Below are 17,435 nucleotides of genomic sequence, written 5' to 3'. Positions count from 1 at the left end.
TTGGCTGTGTGTCACACAGGCAGATGGAGAGGCTGCTGAGCTAATGTGTGTGTACGCCCCTGTTTGCAGGCAGGAGGAGAGTGAAACCACAAAGCTGTTTATCAAGCTCATAGGAAGTGGGTGTTGTTGAGCGAGGACGTGTCGCACCACCACATCCTGCTGCTGGGAAGCAGCTTCAGATGGGACAGTGTTCACACAATGTACAGTAAACAACTAATGCAGGCCAGGTGTCTTTTTTGTTGTGTGCACATTAGTGTATTCGTGGTGTGCAGCTGCCCCATGCTGTGATTGCAGAGTCGTGATCATTTGTGGGTGAGGCTGTTTGGGTGGCCGCTGCGCAAAGTTTTTTTTAAGTCACTATGAACTGTCCTCTTGGTCGCCCCCACACATGCTCAGGAAAGTCACCACCAGTGCCCACAAACCATGAATGTCTCGTCAAGATGCGTACTGCAAGCTCTACAAAACTTATTGCAGCCTTGAGTGAGTTTCTTTGGGGGGAAAAGGGACCAAAATGCATATGCAAGTCAATGCAGAGTTTCTACAGATAGGCTATTCTTTTGTGAGGCATTGTTGATTATGCACACAATTAGGAAAAAAAACAACCAAAACATGAAGTTTGAGGCTATTTCTGCATCCGTAAGCTGTGAATGATTCAGCGCTACCTCCGTTTCATACACCTGCAGAGTCTTTGTCTTTGTTGTACTCTGAGAGTCTCAGGGGAAGTGGCAACGTTCCGTCATCTGGGGAGTTTTCCCCCTTTGTTTCTCACTGACTTTTTCACACCAACACACACTCTTACACGCGTACACACACAAAAAAACACGTTTGACCTGCAAGCGCTGTTATACTAACACAACAGGATGTTGTAGGGTGTATGTTTGAGGTGTGAAGGTTCATGCATACTTACAATTATTGTCTGATTCTCAGAGCTGATTATCACTAAATGCAGGTCCCAAAAGATGCTGCGACACTTTTAATCTGCTAAATACTGAATAGCACACAGGTCAGGGATTTAAACCCTCACTAAACTTCAAGTTTACCAGAACTTTTTTGTAAATGCAAGCTTTTCTGGCATGCACCATCCAGTGTGCCCAATTCAGTTCTTGCCAGTTGAAAAGTGTGACTGTGAAGCAGACAGAAGAAGGAAACATTATCTTCCTTGCTGCTGCATGTTTACACACAGACTCATCAAAATTGATGCTGTCAGTCCTGCATTAGATCTCAGTCTGAATAAAAAAGGAGGGCAGCATTTTTTTCTTCTTCTTCTTCGTCTTGTTTTTTCCGAAATTTCCTCCGGCACTTGAAGTAATACACTTGGGTTTGTGGGCTACATCAAGATGAGTTCACTTGATAGTTGAGCTCATAGACATTATGAAAATGTCCTTATAAGCAGCGGGGGGATGGGTGCAATGTCATCTCCTCACGCAGACAGAGCCAGCAGGGAATCTACAAACAAAAGCATTTAGGTCAGCTTTGTTGCTGTCGTTGCTTCAGTCTGAATAGGTTTCTTTTTATTCCTGCATCTTCTCTTAGACATCATTATCCCTTTCATTAGAACAGTCCCTATTGCATCCCCACATGGAGTCTTGAATTATATATCTTTATTTTGTGCCTCAAAACTTGCACCGCCAACACAGACTGCAAGTTTATTTGCCACAGAAAATGGTTGGAACTGCAATGAAGGAGACGCAAAAGGGATAGGCAGAAAGTGCACGGATTGAAAACCTTGTTGCCATGAGAACAAAAATATGTCTTGAGCAACTAAGGGCAGCAGGGAGTTCAAGACAGTCATCTCTGGAAGGTAAATGAAGGCGAGTCCGTTCTGATTTGTCTGCTTGTATCAGGAGCGGGAGATTTCTCCTGCAGCGGGTTATCCACAAAGACATTGACTTCATTAACCCCGCTAGGTTGCCAAAGCCCCAGTAATCAACCTCTTCATACGTCCCATTAACTTCTTATTGTATCTGAATGGCCTTTACTTTCTGCACCCATGCACACTCACATGTCATTTCACAGTGGGCGTTTGTATCTAAGTCACAGAAGTCTGTCTGGGTTTCCTGGCCTCCCCCTTGCACGAAGACAAACTCTGCCTCAGCCAACCCCCTCACCTCCATCGGTCTCAAAGGTCCCTTGGCTGCGATGACCCCACAGCTGCCCTGTGACATTAGTGGACTCTCCGAGAAAAACCCCTCATTGATTGCACATGAGCATCTCTCTCTTACAATGTCAGCTCAAGGTTGGCACATTGACTCTCTTCCCTCAGTGCAGTCAAGTGCTGCAGCTTTGTTAATAATATCAGTGAGGAGTCTCTTTTTTTTCATCTGTGCTGACTCCACTGCTCAGATTATTCATAGAGGCAGCAAGGCTATTATTCACACTCACCTTCTGAGTCATTTGTGGTTTCTTTCTCAGTTTGAATGTTTAACACCTTCATCTCCACTCCAAACTCTTTCCACAATAACCTTCAAGTATCGGTAGGTTTCATGTCACTTTTAAGGAGGGAAGCGTGTCTTTGGCATCCCATTCATAAGGGGAAAAAAGTTCCTTTGCACCATAAAAGAAAGAGAAATGAATGAACTGGGCCAGATCTCAATCTGTAAAAGAAACCCGGTTAAAAGGCTAGATCAGTCAGAGGGGTAAATGTTTTTTGTGCAGAACTTGACGAACGATAAATGATGCAGAAGATTTCCTGTGATGGTGAATGGAGGTTGAAACGATTATTCAGATATTTGGAGCACGCAGGCAGGAACATTGCCCTGCACTGCTGTCTCCTTCTTTCCAGTCATAATTCAATATTTACAGTTTAAGCTAGGAAACTGCTCCCTTTTGGCCTCCTCTATCTGGTAACCATGGCAACAGATTTGAAAAGAGAGTGTTGTCTTTATGTGTTGGCGAGCATGTGTGCGGCTGAGTGTAATCTCTAATGATACTCTGCAGTTGATGGGTTGTTAGGGAGCAGCTGTTGACCCCTTCGATCTCAGGGGTCTTTTTGTGCACTTACCCACATCTAAAATCAATGGCTGTGGACACACTGAGACACACTATACTCTATTCTGGACCTTATTTTTGGCTCAATTTAGTCAAATTCTTATTTTGATTTACTAATTTATTAAAAAATTACTTTAAAGTTTAAATCCCTGAGCTTAATTTCGATGAACAACTGCCTCAAATGCAGAGCTTCTGACTCTTTTCTAATTCAGAAAACCGCCATCATTATGATTTACTTTATTATCTATTTTAGAGAAGACCAGGTGAAATGTTTATTTCTGAAGGTTTTTATGCTGAAAATTGAATTGATATGAATTCAAAACTCTTTACGCATTCTCTGTTGGATTGCGGACAAAAGACTGGCAAGACCGAGAAAAACCTTGACATTTTTTTCCGTAAACTCTTCAGTGCCTGGGCGATGCGTTCGGTTTTTTTTGTCATTGTCAGAAGCCAGAACTCTCTCTTCCCCTCTGGTCACCGGCAGGAGACGTCCCTAGAGCTCTAGATACTACATCTCCCAGCAACCCCAGTGCACACTTCCTGGATGCCACGCACCTGACTCTCATGTACAATCACTCAGCATACTTGAGCACTGTACCGAGCCTCACTCGGTGCAAAGTCTTGTTTGTGCCACTCTGCCTTCATTACAGAGTGATATCTGGGTCTTATCTTCTGATCCTGACCCTGTTTCTGACTGTTTGCCTGCCGCCTGCCCTGACTCTTTCCTGGATCCTGACTACCCCGTCTCGACTCTGATGCTTTCATGCCCTTTACTGACCATTGCCTGCCTGACCCTGATTTAGCTTTGTGGACTTTTAGATGAGCTAATAAACCTGCTGCGTTTGGAACCAGCTCTTGCCTGTTCTTGTGACAGTTATGCAAGTCCCAGGTATAGAGAGAATGGTCTTGTGCTTATTCCATTTTCTTATAATTGCTACAACAGTTGATCTCTTTTCACCAAGCTGCTTGCTTACTGGAGATTGGCTCATCGCAGTCTTGTTAAGGTGAAAACTATTGTTCCTGGTGTCCTTAGACAACTTTTTTGTCCTGGTGGAGAGGTTGCAGTCTAACTATTTAAGGGTGTCTTTCATAAACAACCAGCTCAAACAGGTTCCCATAATACAGGTAGTGAATGGAGGATAGATGGACTTCTTAAAGAAGAAGTAACAGGTCTGTGTGGAACAGAATTCCTGTTTTTTTTGTGTTTTTTTTTTAATGAGCAACTTATTTTCTGCACCAGTTATCACAATCAGGCAAGCATGTGACCACCCAGATGCAGGGAAGAACCACGAGTAACAGAGTTCCAAGAATTTATTATCAGAAAACTTACCACACATAGTTGGGAAAAGACATGAAGCCAAAATGAAAACCTTTAAGTACATAGAGAAAGTACATAGAGAATTTTCATATTGAAAATTTAAGAACTGAACAAGACAAGTCTTCAGAACAGGGCTAATATGCAGAGTGCAGGTGACAACAGGATCCACAGGTGAGAAGGCGGAGTTACAGCCAGCCAGCACAGAAACCCAAGAATGAGAAGAGAAAACAATCAACAAAATCATGACACTGGCATACAAATAATTTATTTAAAAATCATACAATGTGATTTCCAAGAATCTTTTTTTACTCACAGTTGAATGGGATCTGTGATGAACGCCACAGACCTCTCATTTTTACAAACAGGACAACTTGCAGAGTCAGTGACTAACAAATACTTTTTTCCCCTCTGAATCTTTCATTTGCATCTTCAAATACCATGGTTCACTGAATGAGGAAGTGGGTTCAAAGTCCTCCCTAAAGTGCTTTATTACATTCTTAGAAATGACCAATTCTACTATTCTGAGTATTTGGAAAGAACATACAGCAATGAAGCTTTTTATGAGTAATTTTGCTGGTTTCTTTGTGCAAACGTAAGTCCAGGTGTGCAACAGTCCAGAGTCTTTACTGCTGTATTTGTCATTAAAGTGCCTTCATGTGATTTCTAAATGCTCTGAAAGGCAGACAGTCTTACAAGTCCAGAAACTGTGCCAACAAACTCTAAAGTCGTGTTTTGAGTTTTCCTAAAAGAACTTGTTTGAATTTCTAGCAGTTGGAGACATCCCTGACTCTCCTTTCTGTCATGGCTCTACAGAACATTGCATTTATTTTTAATCTAAGATCAGAAAATATTATCAATCTTATTATCATCACAGAAACGTTGAGATGTTGGTATCTCTGAGGGAAGAGAATCAACCTTTGAAAAGTGAAGTAAATATTTTAGGAACATTTGCAAAACAACTTTTTACGTTGGAACATAACCCAGCAATGGACCCATCCAGGGTGTACCCTGTACCTATGCCCAACAGTGACTGGGATAGGCTCAAGCAACCCTGTGACCCTTGAAAGGGATTCGGCAGGTTTTGGAAACAGATACAGCAAACCAAGAATTTTGAGGCACTCTTAAATATAAATCTCAATAAGGTCATGCTGTAGATTTTATAAGATTTATATAAGATATATAATAGAAGTCATGCATGTTAGAATTTTTGGTTTGAAATAACAGTTTTTTTAATCATGTGGAGTCCGCAGTCAAACTTTCTGGTTGTTTAGATACTGGATTTGCAGATAGAGAAGCAGAATGCACATGTCACACATCTGCAAATGGGCAGGACTGGCATATAAATAAAGAAAATTAACAGTACGGACACCAATGGTACCTCACCAAAGTGACTCTGATGTGATATGCTCATCTTTATCAACTCCTAGTACTCATGTACATACACCAAGTCTTTGCAAACTTGATACATTTCTGCAGGGTAAGTGAATAGTGACAACTTACACAATGCAGCTTACACAGAGGATATTTGACTGCAAGGTTAGAATTGAATGTTTACACGCTGTCGAGCGCACACATTGGCACCTGGCAAACGAAATGTCGCTTTATGAGGCTCTCCGTACATTATCATGCAGATACCTAAGGCAGCACTGAGCAAATGTGGGATGAGAGGAAGAGAGGTCCTCTGACATCAACTGCAAACAGCTTGCTACTAATAAATATGTTTTTCCATGCACATTAAACCAGGAATTGCATTGAAAAACATGAGGGTAAAGTCACTTCTGACATTTTTGAACTGACGGAACAAGTGGGCCTTCTTTGTGCTTGGTGGATGAGGTTTTCCATCTTCCAGTTGTTTAACAGATCATGGGGAAAGCACAGAACACACACACATTCACACTTCATCCCACATATAAAGCCTCAAGCTGGTTTTTCTTTGAACAAATATTGACAATGTGTAGTTTGAAAGCTAGTGTCTAACAGGGCACACAGGTTAAACTAAAGTACGTGACTTTGGTCAGATAATCCTTGGGATAGTGGTTTACATGCAGTCAACTTTCTTTCAGGATAAAGCTAATACATCTTATTAATGGAAAATGGTTTGCAAAATGCTTACTGTCCAAATATCTATCAGTATGTGATGTTGCAGCAGATATGATCCCTATCCGTCTAGTCCTCTCGTGGAGTTATTTTCATTGATTCAGTTTCAAAAACTTGAATCAATTTTTCTACATTAAAGCATTTCATTCCTTTACATCATGTAGAATTTATGTTCAGTCGTGTTTATCAAGATACTGCTTTTGTCATCTTGGTCCTTACTTGAGCTACTACTACATGATGTTTAACTTGGTTTGTGATGCAGGCTGAAACACCGGGTTCTTGATATAAAGCAACAGCTTTGTTATGATAAAAGTGTGGTTTAGCATACATTTTCTGAATACAAGATCTGCTTTGAAGAGTCAAAAGATAAAAATAAATCAGAACTGCTTTTTGACCTTGTTGACGTTTTAAAAAGGCTTTTCCGTGTTTGGTTTAATTGTTAAAAGCAATCAAGTGCTACCTGTTTTACTCTTATCTCCACATTGCACTTACTTTTGTTTGTTTAAAAATCAGTGTCTATAAGCTTTAATTTCTTTTTTTGTGTGTTTTTTGAAAAATGTATATTATATATTTTGTTGTACAATAAAGAATTGGACTTTGTTTTTATATTTTACAGTTTTTTCTGGATTTAAATGAAACAAAATTGGATATATTTGAACTTCATGATTAATTATAGCAGCTTTTTTGATCTCTAATCTGAGCTTTGGTTTTAAAGCAAAATCTGAGATAACAGGATAATTGGATGCTAAAAGTTCTACATTTGCTTAGTTTTAAAGCACTAGTTATTTGTAAACTAACAATGTTAATAAATGTGGTAAATTAACTGATTTTTTATTTAGGTGAGATGAATCATCAGTTTATTTGTGAACTTTTTAGTCTAAATCAAAGCATTTTCCCATTCCAATAATAATAATTTTTAAAAAGTTCACTCATCTACTTCTTCTATTAATGTGTTTTGTCCACAGGTTTTGCCAACAAGACTGTTTTTATTGTTATTATTTATTCAAAACTTCAGGTATTTTTTTTCCAGATGTTGCATTGAACAGGTGCATTGAACCCACTGGCCGTCCATCCCTCGGGAGAAATCTCTGGAGAAAACAAGTGGGAGGCTGGGAAAATATAGGGACGCGCTGAGTTAGTGTTCCACCAGAAGGGGGCGTTGTTGTCCCTCCTCTTGTCTGCGGTCCGCTCCGCTTCGACGGAGCCCACAGTCTGCTGGGTGAGATCATTACCAGACTCCAGTTCTGAGACCTGACATTCACCGATCGGAAAAGCGGGGAAACGAAGAGAGAGAGAGAGAGAGAAAAAACGAGGGAGGTTCGATTCTGCGCAGCCGAAATCCGAACCTGCAGCCGCGTCCTCTGCTCTCAGTTCGCAGCAAACAAGCGCGGTCTTGTCGCTAAAAAAATTCTTCTGGATTCGGGGTTGTTGTAGTCGGATGCGGGTTGCTTGTTTTGACTGCAGTAACAGTCCTCCTCCTCTTCCTCCTCCTCCTCCCTTACTAGCGGATTTGCAAGGGATCTCAGCTTCCCGAGTAACCAGCGATCCCGCATCGGACACGCACTCTGCACCGCCGCCAGCTCGTCCTCGGAAGCTTCCAAACGTCCCGTTTCTGTGAGCAACTGGACTCAAGTTTCTGATCGGACTTTCTCGTCCTTCTACGTGGCTACCTTGATTCTGTCACCGGATCGGCTGCAAAAAAAAAAAAAAAAAAAAAAAGAGAGACACATTTTTTCTCTGTGTCCAGAGCGCCGTTGACGCCATTTTCCCCGGGGTTTTCTGTCAGAAAGACGCACATATTCTGGCTGCGTTTGACAGCTCCCCGGGAGGCTGTCATCCCATCCGCCGCTTGTGTGAAAATGTGCCTCGGATAAATGGATTGTAAATGATCTTGATAAAATATTCACACGTTCAAGCCGGCTGCGCGTCAACGTTAGACATGGGTAAGTGGCTGACCGCCTTTTGCGCACCTGAACGCACCTCTGCTGTAAATGTGTTTGTGTTCCTGTTCCGTTTTTCATAAATTTGTTCCCCCCTTCCCCCCAACCCCATTACATGCAGCTTTAATATTTCAGTGAATATAAAGAAATTTTTGTTGCCACATGCAGACAAGATCCACGGAGCGCACGCACTGGTGAAGTTAACGCGCAGATTCACGCACGTACACAGCTCAAACCAGGCTGTCACTCAGTGACAGCAGGCATTAGTGTTCATTTTTGTGATACATTTTATTTATAATGAAGCATGTGAGGACCCCCACCCCACCCCCCGCCCCCATCTTTAGTGAATTTGATGTTTCTTCCACATGGTAACACACTTTGTGGCACGAGCCAGCAGATGGATGCTGCATACTTTTTCTCTGTGATAAAATGCCACAAAAAGTCCACAAAAAGCTTCTTATTTTTACATTTTTATTTCATTTTAATTTTTATGTGTTTGGATCCTGATTTCAACCACAGCACAGGTTCCACTCCTGATGATCAAAGCTGGTGCTGCTTCATGTGGTTTTTCTGTCAGTTTTGAAGAAAAAAAGACTTGATCTCCTTTTAGCTTTCTCAGAGGTTTGAAAGTCAGTGGTTTATCAGTTGCTTTTAAAAAACAAAACTCCCCAGTTGCAGCTCCAGAAGATAAATTGACAACCCGGATTGAGTCAAGCAAAATATGGTGGGATCTGTCACTGGTGTGGGAGGGAAGTTGTTGAAATAAGTGCTGACGGATGAAAGGGCACAAGCAGAGAGGCAGGTGGAAAGAGCTGAAGCAGACATGGATGGAGGTGATCCTCTCTTTTTTGTGGTACACTAAGAGCAAACAGGTTTATTGTGGTCTGTTAGGTAATGAGATGTTCATGCCACCTTTAAATGAAAGCATGAGAAATCGATTAGGTGTATCCCAAGTCTTAGATGGATAACTTGGGTCGAAACAGGATCAGAGGAGGCAAAGTGTGTGTGTGTGTGTGTCGGGGTGGGGGGATGTGAGCAGGATTCAAGGACAAATCAAACTTGGCAGCCGCTCTTAACGGAATATCAGCACTGGAGCACCTTTTGGCAGAGCACACAGAACGAGAGCGGGAGGGAGGGTAAAGGAAAGTGGTAGCACAGAGAAGAGGGGAGAGAACAGAGGCTGGGGAGGGTGGGGGGTGGTGGAGGTGGTGGGGAAGGAGGAAGACAGTTGGGGAGTAGGGGAGGTGTTTTTGCTGACAGCCATTTTGTGGCTTCTGCTGCAGTTAAAATGGTTTAACATTCATCTGCTTGTACGAGGTAGTTAGGTGAGGATGGTTTTAGTGCTACCTGGCATGCGACTTCTCCAGATGATGTGTGTGTGTGTGTGCGTCCATCCTTCATGAAGCAGCTCTGAGGCCATCCTTTTCAGTGATAGCTCTGTGTTTTATAGACCTTCCAGCTGCCCTGTAGCAGAAGACAACACAGGTAGTAACACACAGGGAAAAAAAAGCTAAATCCATGATTTGGTCCTCTGGGTAACTTGGTTTCTGTGAGTGCCCTTCTATAAGAGAAAACTAAAAGTGGAAAAACATCACCTTCTGCAAACAGTCCACCAGTTCTGCAAATGTGTGTGCATGCATCTGTCTGCATGTGTGTACGAGCTATTTGTGAGTCCACCTCAGGCACTGGGGCTGCTGGGTATGCAGCCTTAAATGGTTGTGTTTCTGCTGCCATCCCTTGCTCTCCCCTTGTGTGCATTTCTCAATTGTCTGTCTGCATCATCTCCAAGCCCGTATCCCAGTATCCACGCTCTCTCATAATCGCGTGTTGGCAAAATGTTGCCGGGAACGTCCTCACGTGCAACGTGGGGAATGACCTTATGCTGTTTGAGTGCAGCACGAGCAGCATAATAAAGGTATTTATGTCATGCATCTGGCCTCTCACAGTCAGCCTGCTGTCTGAGGCTGGTCAAGGTGTGTGTGTTTGTGAGGAGACGCTGAGGCTCAGGTTGAGGAGGTGAGGGAGGCCCAAGGAAGGGTCAGCCATACATAAACCAGCCTGCCAGCGGCGGTATTAACACTGCTTAGGGCACTGTGCAGACGGCATGGTCAGTTGTGACCCAGTTTAGTACTTTATGCAGTAAAAGCCCAGAATGATGAGTTTTAACACCCTTCTGCCACGCAGAGAGAATGTTGATAAAGAAGAGGCTTTACGTCTGAGGAGCTGAGTCAAAACGGTATTTCTTCAAAAAGTTGTTTTGGATTGGTGCGTCACAATGTGGTTGGCAGCTGTCTCTTTTTCCTGTCTGCTGTCACATGACACCCACGGTGGCTTTCACACATACCAACAGGACGAGTCACCACGCTGGCATTAGACACTGGGAGGCCTCTGAAGGACCCAGCGGGGTCATGTGGGCACAGCATGGGATCCGGAGGAGCCAACGCCTCAACTCAAAAAACCCTTTATTATTTCTTTGAATTCTTACAAGCTATCGAATGATCCCTGCTGTGGTTTCCATGTTTTATGTCTTAATTTATCCCCTGACTTCCTAAAAGTTAGCGGTTTCCCTTTTTTTATGGTGTATAAAAATCACTATCAAGATTGGTAATCCATCAGACTGAGCATTTAGCTTTTTTATTCATGTTGCTCTTCCACTGATGAATGCAACTCTTGGCATTGTGCTTTTTTTGTGAACTTGATTTGTTTTTAGGACTGTGATGTGACAGACTTACATCATGGAAGTTCTGACAGTTATGGATTCTGGCGGTGAAAAGCTCCAATATCTGGAAATGAGCAGCCAAAAAGGATTTGCTAAAGGAAAGATAGGTGAACATTGACCTTCCGGTAGTCTTCCATTAAAAGGCTGGTGTTGAACTGGAATTCTAGATTCTTGGAAGTTTACAAGATTTCTAGAAAGGAAGAGCGGATCAATTTCATTATTAGTTTTAAAAATCTAACCAAACTTGGTCAGAGTAACAAAAATAAGATGGAATAATAAAAAAGATGGAAACAATTTTGCCCTTTAAGGTGATTTAATGAGAAAGCAAAGGTGTTTATTGGTATATGATAGTCAGAAGCTGTTTTTTCCCCCCCAAATGCCCTATTTTTTTTGTTCCTCCTGGCCTACTGCCCCAAATGAGGAGATCATGCCAAACCTTTCCAAGCTTTGCTCTATTGAAAAACCAAAGCAAATGCATTTTAGTCTTAAAACTGCTTTATTAATGTTGTATATAAGAGAAACAATAATACACGTCATTTTAAACTCTTTGGGATTGAAATAATGTAAACTTAATAGAGCTGAGCTGTAATAATTACCCAAGAAAGATCAATTTTACATTGAATGAGGTTCGCAAAGGTAATCACAAAGGTAATATGTTGCATTTGCCTGTTCCTGTGCCTTCACTTGGCGACAGCGCCAGAAACTCTTGTAAAATGACGGTGTAAGAAAAGCTGAATCAGAAGGCTGTTCATTGTTCGCCAAACCAGGACTTGGAGTAAAATGACCTGCCCTGGACACTGTGTGCAGCTTAAATGCACCAGTTTGTGGAAATACCGCAGCAGATTATGGTTATTCAATCACACTGCAAGCATGTGTTGAGAGGCCTTTAGGGTATTTTGATGGAGATCAGCTGTTTGTACAGTAGCTTTGACTTGTACAGGAGTGCGGAGGGAAAAATCACATAGAGCAAAGTGTGAATAGTAACCATGTAATGGTGTGTGTAAACATTGGGTTGTTTAACTTTTTTGTCCTGCTAACAAAGAGGTCTTTATACACTGGCGGTATTACTATTACTTGACTGTCTGTGGACGGTTGTCCGGTTGTCCGGTTGTCCGGGTTCACGTCAGTGTAAATGGTGAAGCTCAGCGTGTGAGAGAGCATTCCACACTTCCAGCTCAGTCATGCCCCGTGCCATATTGACTGATGGGATTCCTTGAAACTCCAGTGAGAAATGTGGTCCAGTGTGTGTTTTGATTGGTTTCTGCCTGTGGCCCATGTGCAAGTTGACATTTGGAAGAGCTCAATGTGGATGATGATATTGTCTGACAGATATCACATTGGAAATCTTTGGAAAAATGGCAACACAGTCTGTTGTTTCAGCAAGGATTCAGAGCTTTGGCTCATTCTGCAACGGCAACCTTGCAATTTTGATTGGTATTTATGTGCACTGGAATGTACTTATGCATGAGTGCAGCTCTGGTGTATGTGTGTGTAAAACAGTTGAGATGCTGTTTTTTTTTTTTTTTTTTTTTTTCCAGGCCAGCTCGTAAACCACATCTGGAAAAAGAATTTAGATTCTTTTGCTGCTGCCTTTCTTTCCCCCCTTCTGCTGGATTCCCTCCTCTCCCTGCTTGGGTGAAAAGGAGGAAAATACAACCCCCCCTTCACCCCCCAAAAATTAACTGGAATTTACTGCATCAATGAAGAATGTCTAAGTTTGTTCGGATGACTCTGCTGTCTGGATGCTGCTAAACAAGGAGTTTAAGGCAAAAAAAGGTTGAGTGGTTTATTAGCCATGTTTGAGTGTAGACAGCCATGTCTTTCACTTTTGTTTTTGCATTTTGATGCAAGCAGTGATGCTTGTGGCAACAGACTGAGAGCAGGCAGTGGAGTGAAGCTGTGGCGATGACAGGAAAGTTTGCCCTTTTACTTTTCTCTAATCAGATCATTCACCTCTCTCCACAGAGTGTCCTTGGCTGTGCTGTGTTCCTGTGGGACAACCAACACAACCCCTGTAGCTGATTGACAGCAACCAAGCCAGAACAGCATTACCACTGCTTCCTGTCTTCTCATTGGCTGGCTGTGTCAGTTTCCCCCGTTCTGACTGGCTCTGGCGGGAGCGTGGATGGAGCCTAGGGATCTGGTTGGCTCAGCCCGACCCAAAGAGGCGGACCTTCAGGGATGCAGGGCGGGGATTAATCATGTGGACCAACTAGGAGCAGGCGCCATTGGGTTGGTGCGCAGTGATGATGTGATTCACAGTGGCGTCAGTGAGGGGGAGGGGTTAGATGAGCAAGGGGAGGGGCTAATGGAGGAGCAGGAGTTCTCCATCAAGGAAGCAAGTTTTCAGGAAGGAAGTCTAAAGTTAAAGATTCAGACCACCAAGCGCACCAAAAAGCCCCCCAAGAACCTTGAGAACTACATTTGCCCACCGGAGATTAGGATGACCATTAGACCTCCAGTTGGAGACGGCAAAGGTGGGCGCCAGGGGCGAACAGGTGGTGGGGCAGGAGCAGGACGGATTTCGAAAGACGAAGAACGGGGACCCCCAAGAAAAAGGGTAAGTCAACTCTTTCCTTTTCCTTTGTGTAGTTAGTTAGAGTTTGGATGGTTAACACTAACTGTTTTCATAAAATTGGTTTGAAAAAGGCAGTTTCTGTTCATTTCTACAACTCCTTTCTGTCAGTAGCTCCTTTCCCAGCTTTGTTCCAAAGAGTCAGAGCTTGCTCTGTAACTGAAACCACTCTGGGATCACGCACACATACACACACACACACAGCAGCTGAGAATAGGGCCGACACAAGCAAGTGACAGCTGGTGTCTGCCCTCTCCATTTGTGGTCATACACACGGAGACCTTTCGTCTCCTCTGCTAGCCTCCCCTCTTTTCTCCTCACCTCTCCTCTCTAATGAAATCAGCCCTTGTGGATCACCACCTTCAGCCCCCTCCTCACCACACCCTCACACACGACACTGGTTTTTGGTGTGTGACGCCATGTACGTACAGGTCCTTGGGGGAATTTGAAGTTTGCTCAGTGTGTTGACCTACCCCTGCGAATGTGTGATGGTCATCTCAGCGGCACTGAGCTTGACAGGCCCAGCAGGAGTTAAACCTTCATGATGTCAAGATGGTGTTTACTTATGTACTGCTCTGTCGCTCTTTGGTCTTGAGCTTACTTCTCAAATTTAGGACACATGGGCAAATGGGGATCCCTTTGATGTTTATCCAACCTCCTAGCGGGGCTGCCTCAAACACCAAAGATTGTTTGATTTAGTACACAAAGAATGTGGAAACTATTGTTTGATGTTTATCAAAGTTATGGTTGGAGTTTTGTGCAAGCCATGAAAAGAGTTTATATCAGAGGACACAACCTTCTCTTGTAAGATACAACTGAAAGCTCTAGAGAAAGAAATTATGAACATTTCTGATGTAGAAATGTTATTTTACTACTTTAAGGCAACCGCGGTGTAGAGGTAGAGTGGTCGACCTTTGTTTAAAAGTTAACTGGTTTGATTCCTGTCTTGCTTGCCCATGTGTTGAAGTGTCCTTAGGCAAGACACTAAACCCTACATTGCTTCTGGTGGTCATAGGTTGGCACTAGTATTAGGCAGCCGAGTGTGTGTGAATGGGCAAATGGGACTATGACTGTACAGCAATTTATGCCTTTTAAGAAGTGCTACATAAGCATAAGCCATTTACCATTTATTCAACACGTATTTTTCTCATGAATCAACCCATTCATGAGGCAGGATACAAAGTTATTTGGGAATCTTTATGGTGGATGTTTCAGTGTTTTAGAGATGTGTGGCCAACAATAATGAATCCCCTCCTTTTATTTATGCTTGCTACATGCCCTCAGAACATGCCCTCGTAAAGGAACTGTGGTTTGCATTGGTCACAGTCAAAACCCAGATTCCAGCTAGCTGTCAGTGGAGTGAGTGCTGTCACCACAAGGCAGACTGCCTGCACTATTAAAGGGAAAAAAGACGGCTACCAATGAAAACCTTCAGTTTCTGTGTCAATTAGTAAAACTGAGCCGGCTGAGTCTTACTCTCTCTGATGTGTGGAGGAGCCGTTCATAATCTAGCCATCAGTCCCTAATTGAGAAGACCAGATGATGATTGACAGGGGTTGTCATAGCAACGGGATGGAAAGCTGATGTCTACTGAGGTTTGGTGGTTTGTGTGTGTGTGTGTGGGGGGGGGGGGGTGTGGAAGAGTGTTGGTGTTTGTTTTGTTCAGATCAGTTTCAACCCTTCATCCCCTTCACTCTGTCCCTCAATCTGCCCCCCCCCCCTTCATCACACCCATGCACAAGCTCCCGTCAACCCCCCTCCTCCCTACATCCAGCCGTCACCTGCCGCACAGAGAGTGTAACACTGGCAGACTCAGTGGAGAGGAACGGGTTAAACAGAGAGGCTGGGCTCCCAATCTATCTGTGGGGCTCGGTATGTGTGTGCGTGTGTGTGTGTGTTGAGGTTAAATACTCTTTGTGGTGTGTGTGAGGCTGTGTGTGAGTACTGATGGGGGTGGGAGGGTGATGTGGGAAGCAGATGGACAGCCTCTCCTCTCTCTTGTATTGTCTACCCCTTCCCACTCTTCTCCTGCTTTATCTTTTTATCCATCTCTCTTTCCACACTTGTCCCCACTGCCTGTTCTTCCCTTAAGTCTTCCCTCCTTTCATGCGCTCTTTTTTTGCATCACTCTCTTCTTCCTCTTTCACCCTCCCCTGTCTTGTGGCAGATGGCAGCATGGGGTAGCAGCAGCAGCAGAAGCCAGAGCAGAAGAGGAAAGGAAAAGGGGGTTTTGGAAAGAGGAGGAGGAGAAAGGATGTGGGGGTCAGGCATATGGAGAGCCTGGTTAAGGGGCCCCCTTAGAGGGAGTGTGTATGTGACTGTGGTGGTGTGATGAATAGAGGAGGGGGTGAGGCAGGATACAATAGCAACCCATTAGGACGGAGATTTGACTCTAATAGACAGAGAAGGGGTGAGACAGACGGACACACAAACAGATAAGAAGGCAAACATAAAAATCTGACTTTTTTTCTGTAGTTTAGGCAAAGTAGACATTCAAATTTAATAGATTCATACTAAAAAGATTTTTCTTCATATTGTGCCATATTCATAATTTGTTCTGTTTTTACGGTGACCCTGAGGTACAAATCACATCAAAAAATCGCTCAACTAAAAACCTATTAAAGATCAAAACGACAAATAATAAAAAAAACAAGATTTTAGAAATTATTCATTATTATTACAAAATTATTAAACAAAATAAAAAGAAAAAATTTAAAGTAATTTCCAGAATTCCAAATGAAATGGCAAAAATAAAACGCAATAAGAAACCAGAAAAAGTAAACATTATGGGACATTACCGACATAGCAGACATAGAAAAAACTCATTTGTTAAAAACCCGCTTGCTTATAAAAGTTATGATTACTACGAAGCATGTCCAGTATAACATAACGTAACAAAACCTCCAGTTGAAACGATGGACAAATGTCATCATCCAATCAGCAATTTCCCAAAGCAATTTTCATAAATCAAAATGAAATATAAAAAAATGAAACAAAAGAAGAAACCGGGAAAGGTAGGTACTATGGGACATCACTGATTGGATGATGACATTGGTCCTCAAATGTCAAAACTCTTGTCATCATCCAATTAGGGATGTCCCATAATACTTACCTTTTCCGTTTTCTTATTGTGTCTCTGTCTCATGTTTTTTACATTTCATTTTGACTTCAGGAAGTTCTTTTTTTCAAGTTTCATTTTTATTTTGTCTCATTCATTGTGATATGGTTTGTGGAATTTTGTTTTGATTACCAAAAGGAAATGTTTTTTTTTGTATTATTTGTTTTGCTTTTGTAATTGTTGTTTTGAACCTTAGTATGGTTTTATGTTGAGTGATTTGCTGATGTGCGCTTCAGGGCCGCCATATTTTTTGATTTAATACAGTAATTTTTACTTGTTAATGTAATATCTCATAAGTTTCCAAATGCAAACAGCATCAGCAGTGCATGATGCATCCCAGAATGCAAAGCATCACATTTAATTGCCTTAAAAGTAACACCCCTGCAATTCTACACCTGTCAGTAATGACACATAATGACCTTTATTTACTACTCGCTGTGAAGTAAACTATTGAATATCTATTATGTCGAGTCCTCATTGAAAGGAAGGAAGAAAAGAGCGGAGAAAATGAGGGGCATTTGAGGGAATCTCACTCGTCATCTTCAGAGAGGGTATATATGAGCAGAGGAGCCGCTGAGAATACTGGTGTTGTGTCAGGGGACAGACCCACGCACACACATTAGGAGGATATGATGAGCTCCCCTTGTCTGTCTCCAGCTGACATCACACACATGCTGAAC

The 17,435-nt window shown here is 42.6% G+C and overlaps 1 protein-coding gene across 1 annotated transcript in view; it reads left to right on the top strand.

The window, feature by feature from the left end:
* The first annotated feature begins 7,600 nt into the window (after positions 1 to 7,600).
* The window catches only part of setbp1 (SET binding protein 1), a 34,592-nt gene continuing 24,757 nt past the window's right edge, over positions 7,601 to 17,435 (top strand). The window contains exons 1-2 of the mRNA XM_023958513.1: positions 7,601 to 8,346; positions 13,028 to 13,622. Of these exons, the coding sequence (XP_023814281.1) occupies positions 13,188 to 13,622 (435 nt within the window). The 5' untranslated portion in view covers positions 7,601 to 8,346; positions 13,028 to 13,187. The remainder of the gene's footprint in view (positions 8,347 to 13,027; positions 13,623 to 17,435) is intronic.

This window comes from Oryzias latipes, chromosome 9 (assembly GCF_002234675.1).
Source record: "Oryzias latipes chromosome 9, ASM223467v1".
NCBI lineage: Eukaryota > Metazoa > Chordata > Actinopteri > Beloniformes > Adrianichthyidae > Oryzias > Oryzias latipes.
This window is presented reverse-complemented; position numbering and strand designations above follow the sequence as displayed.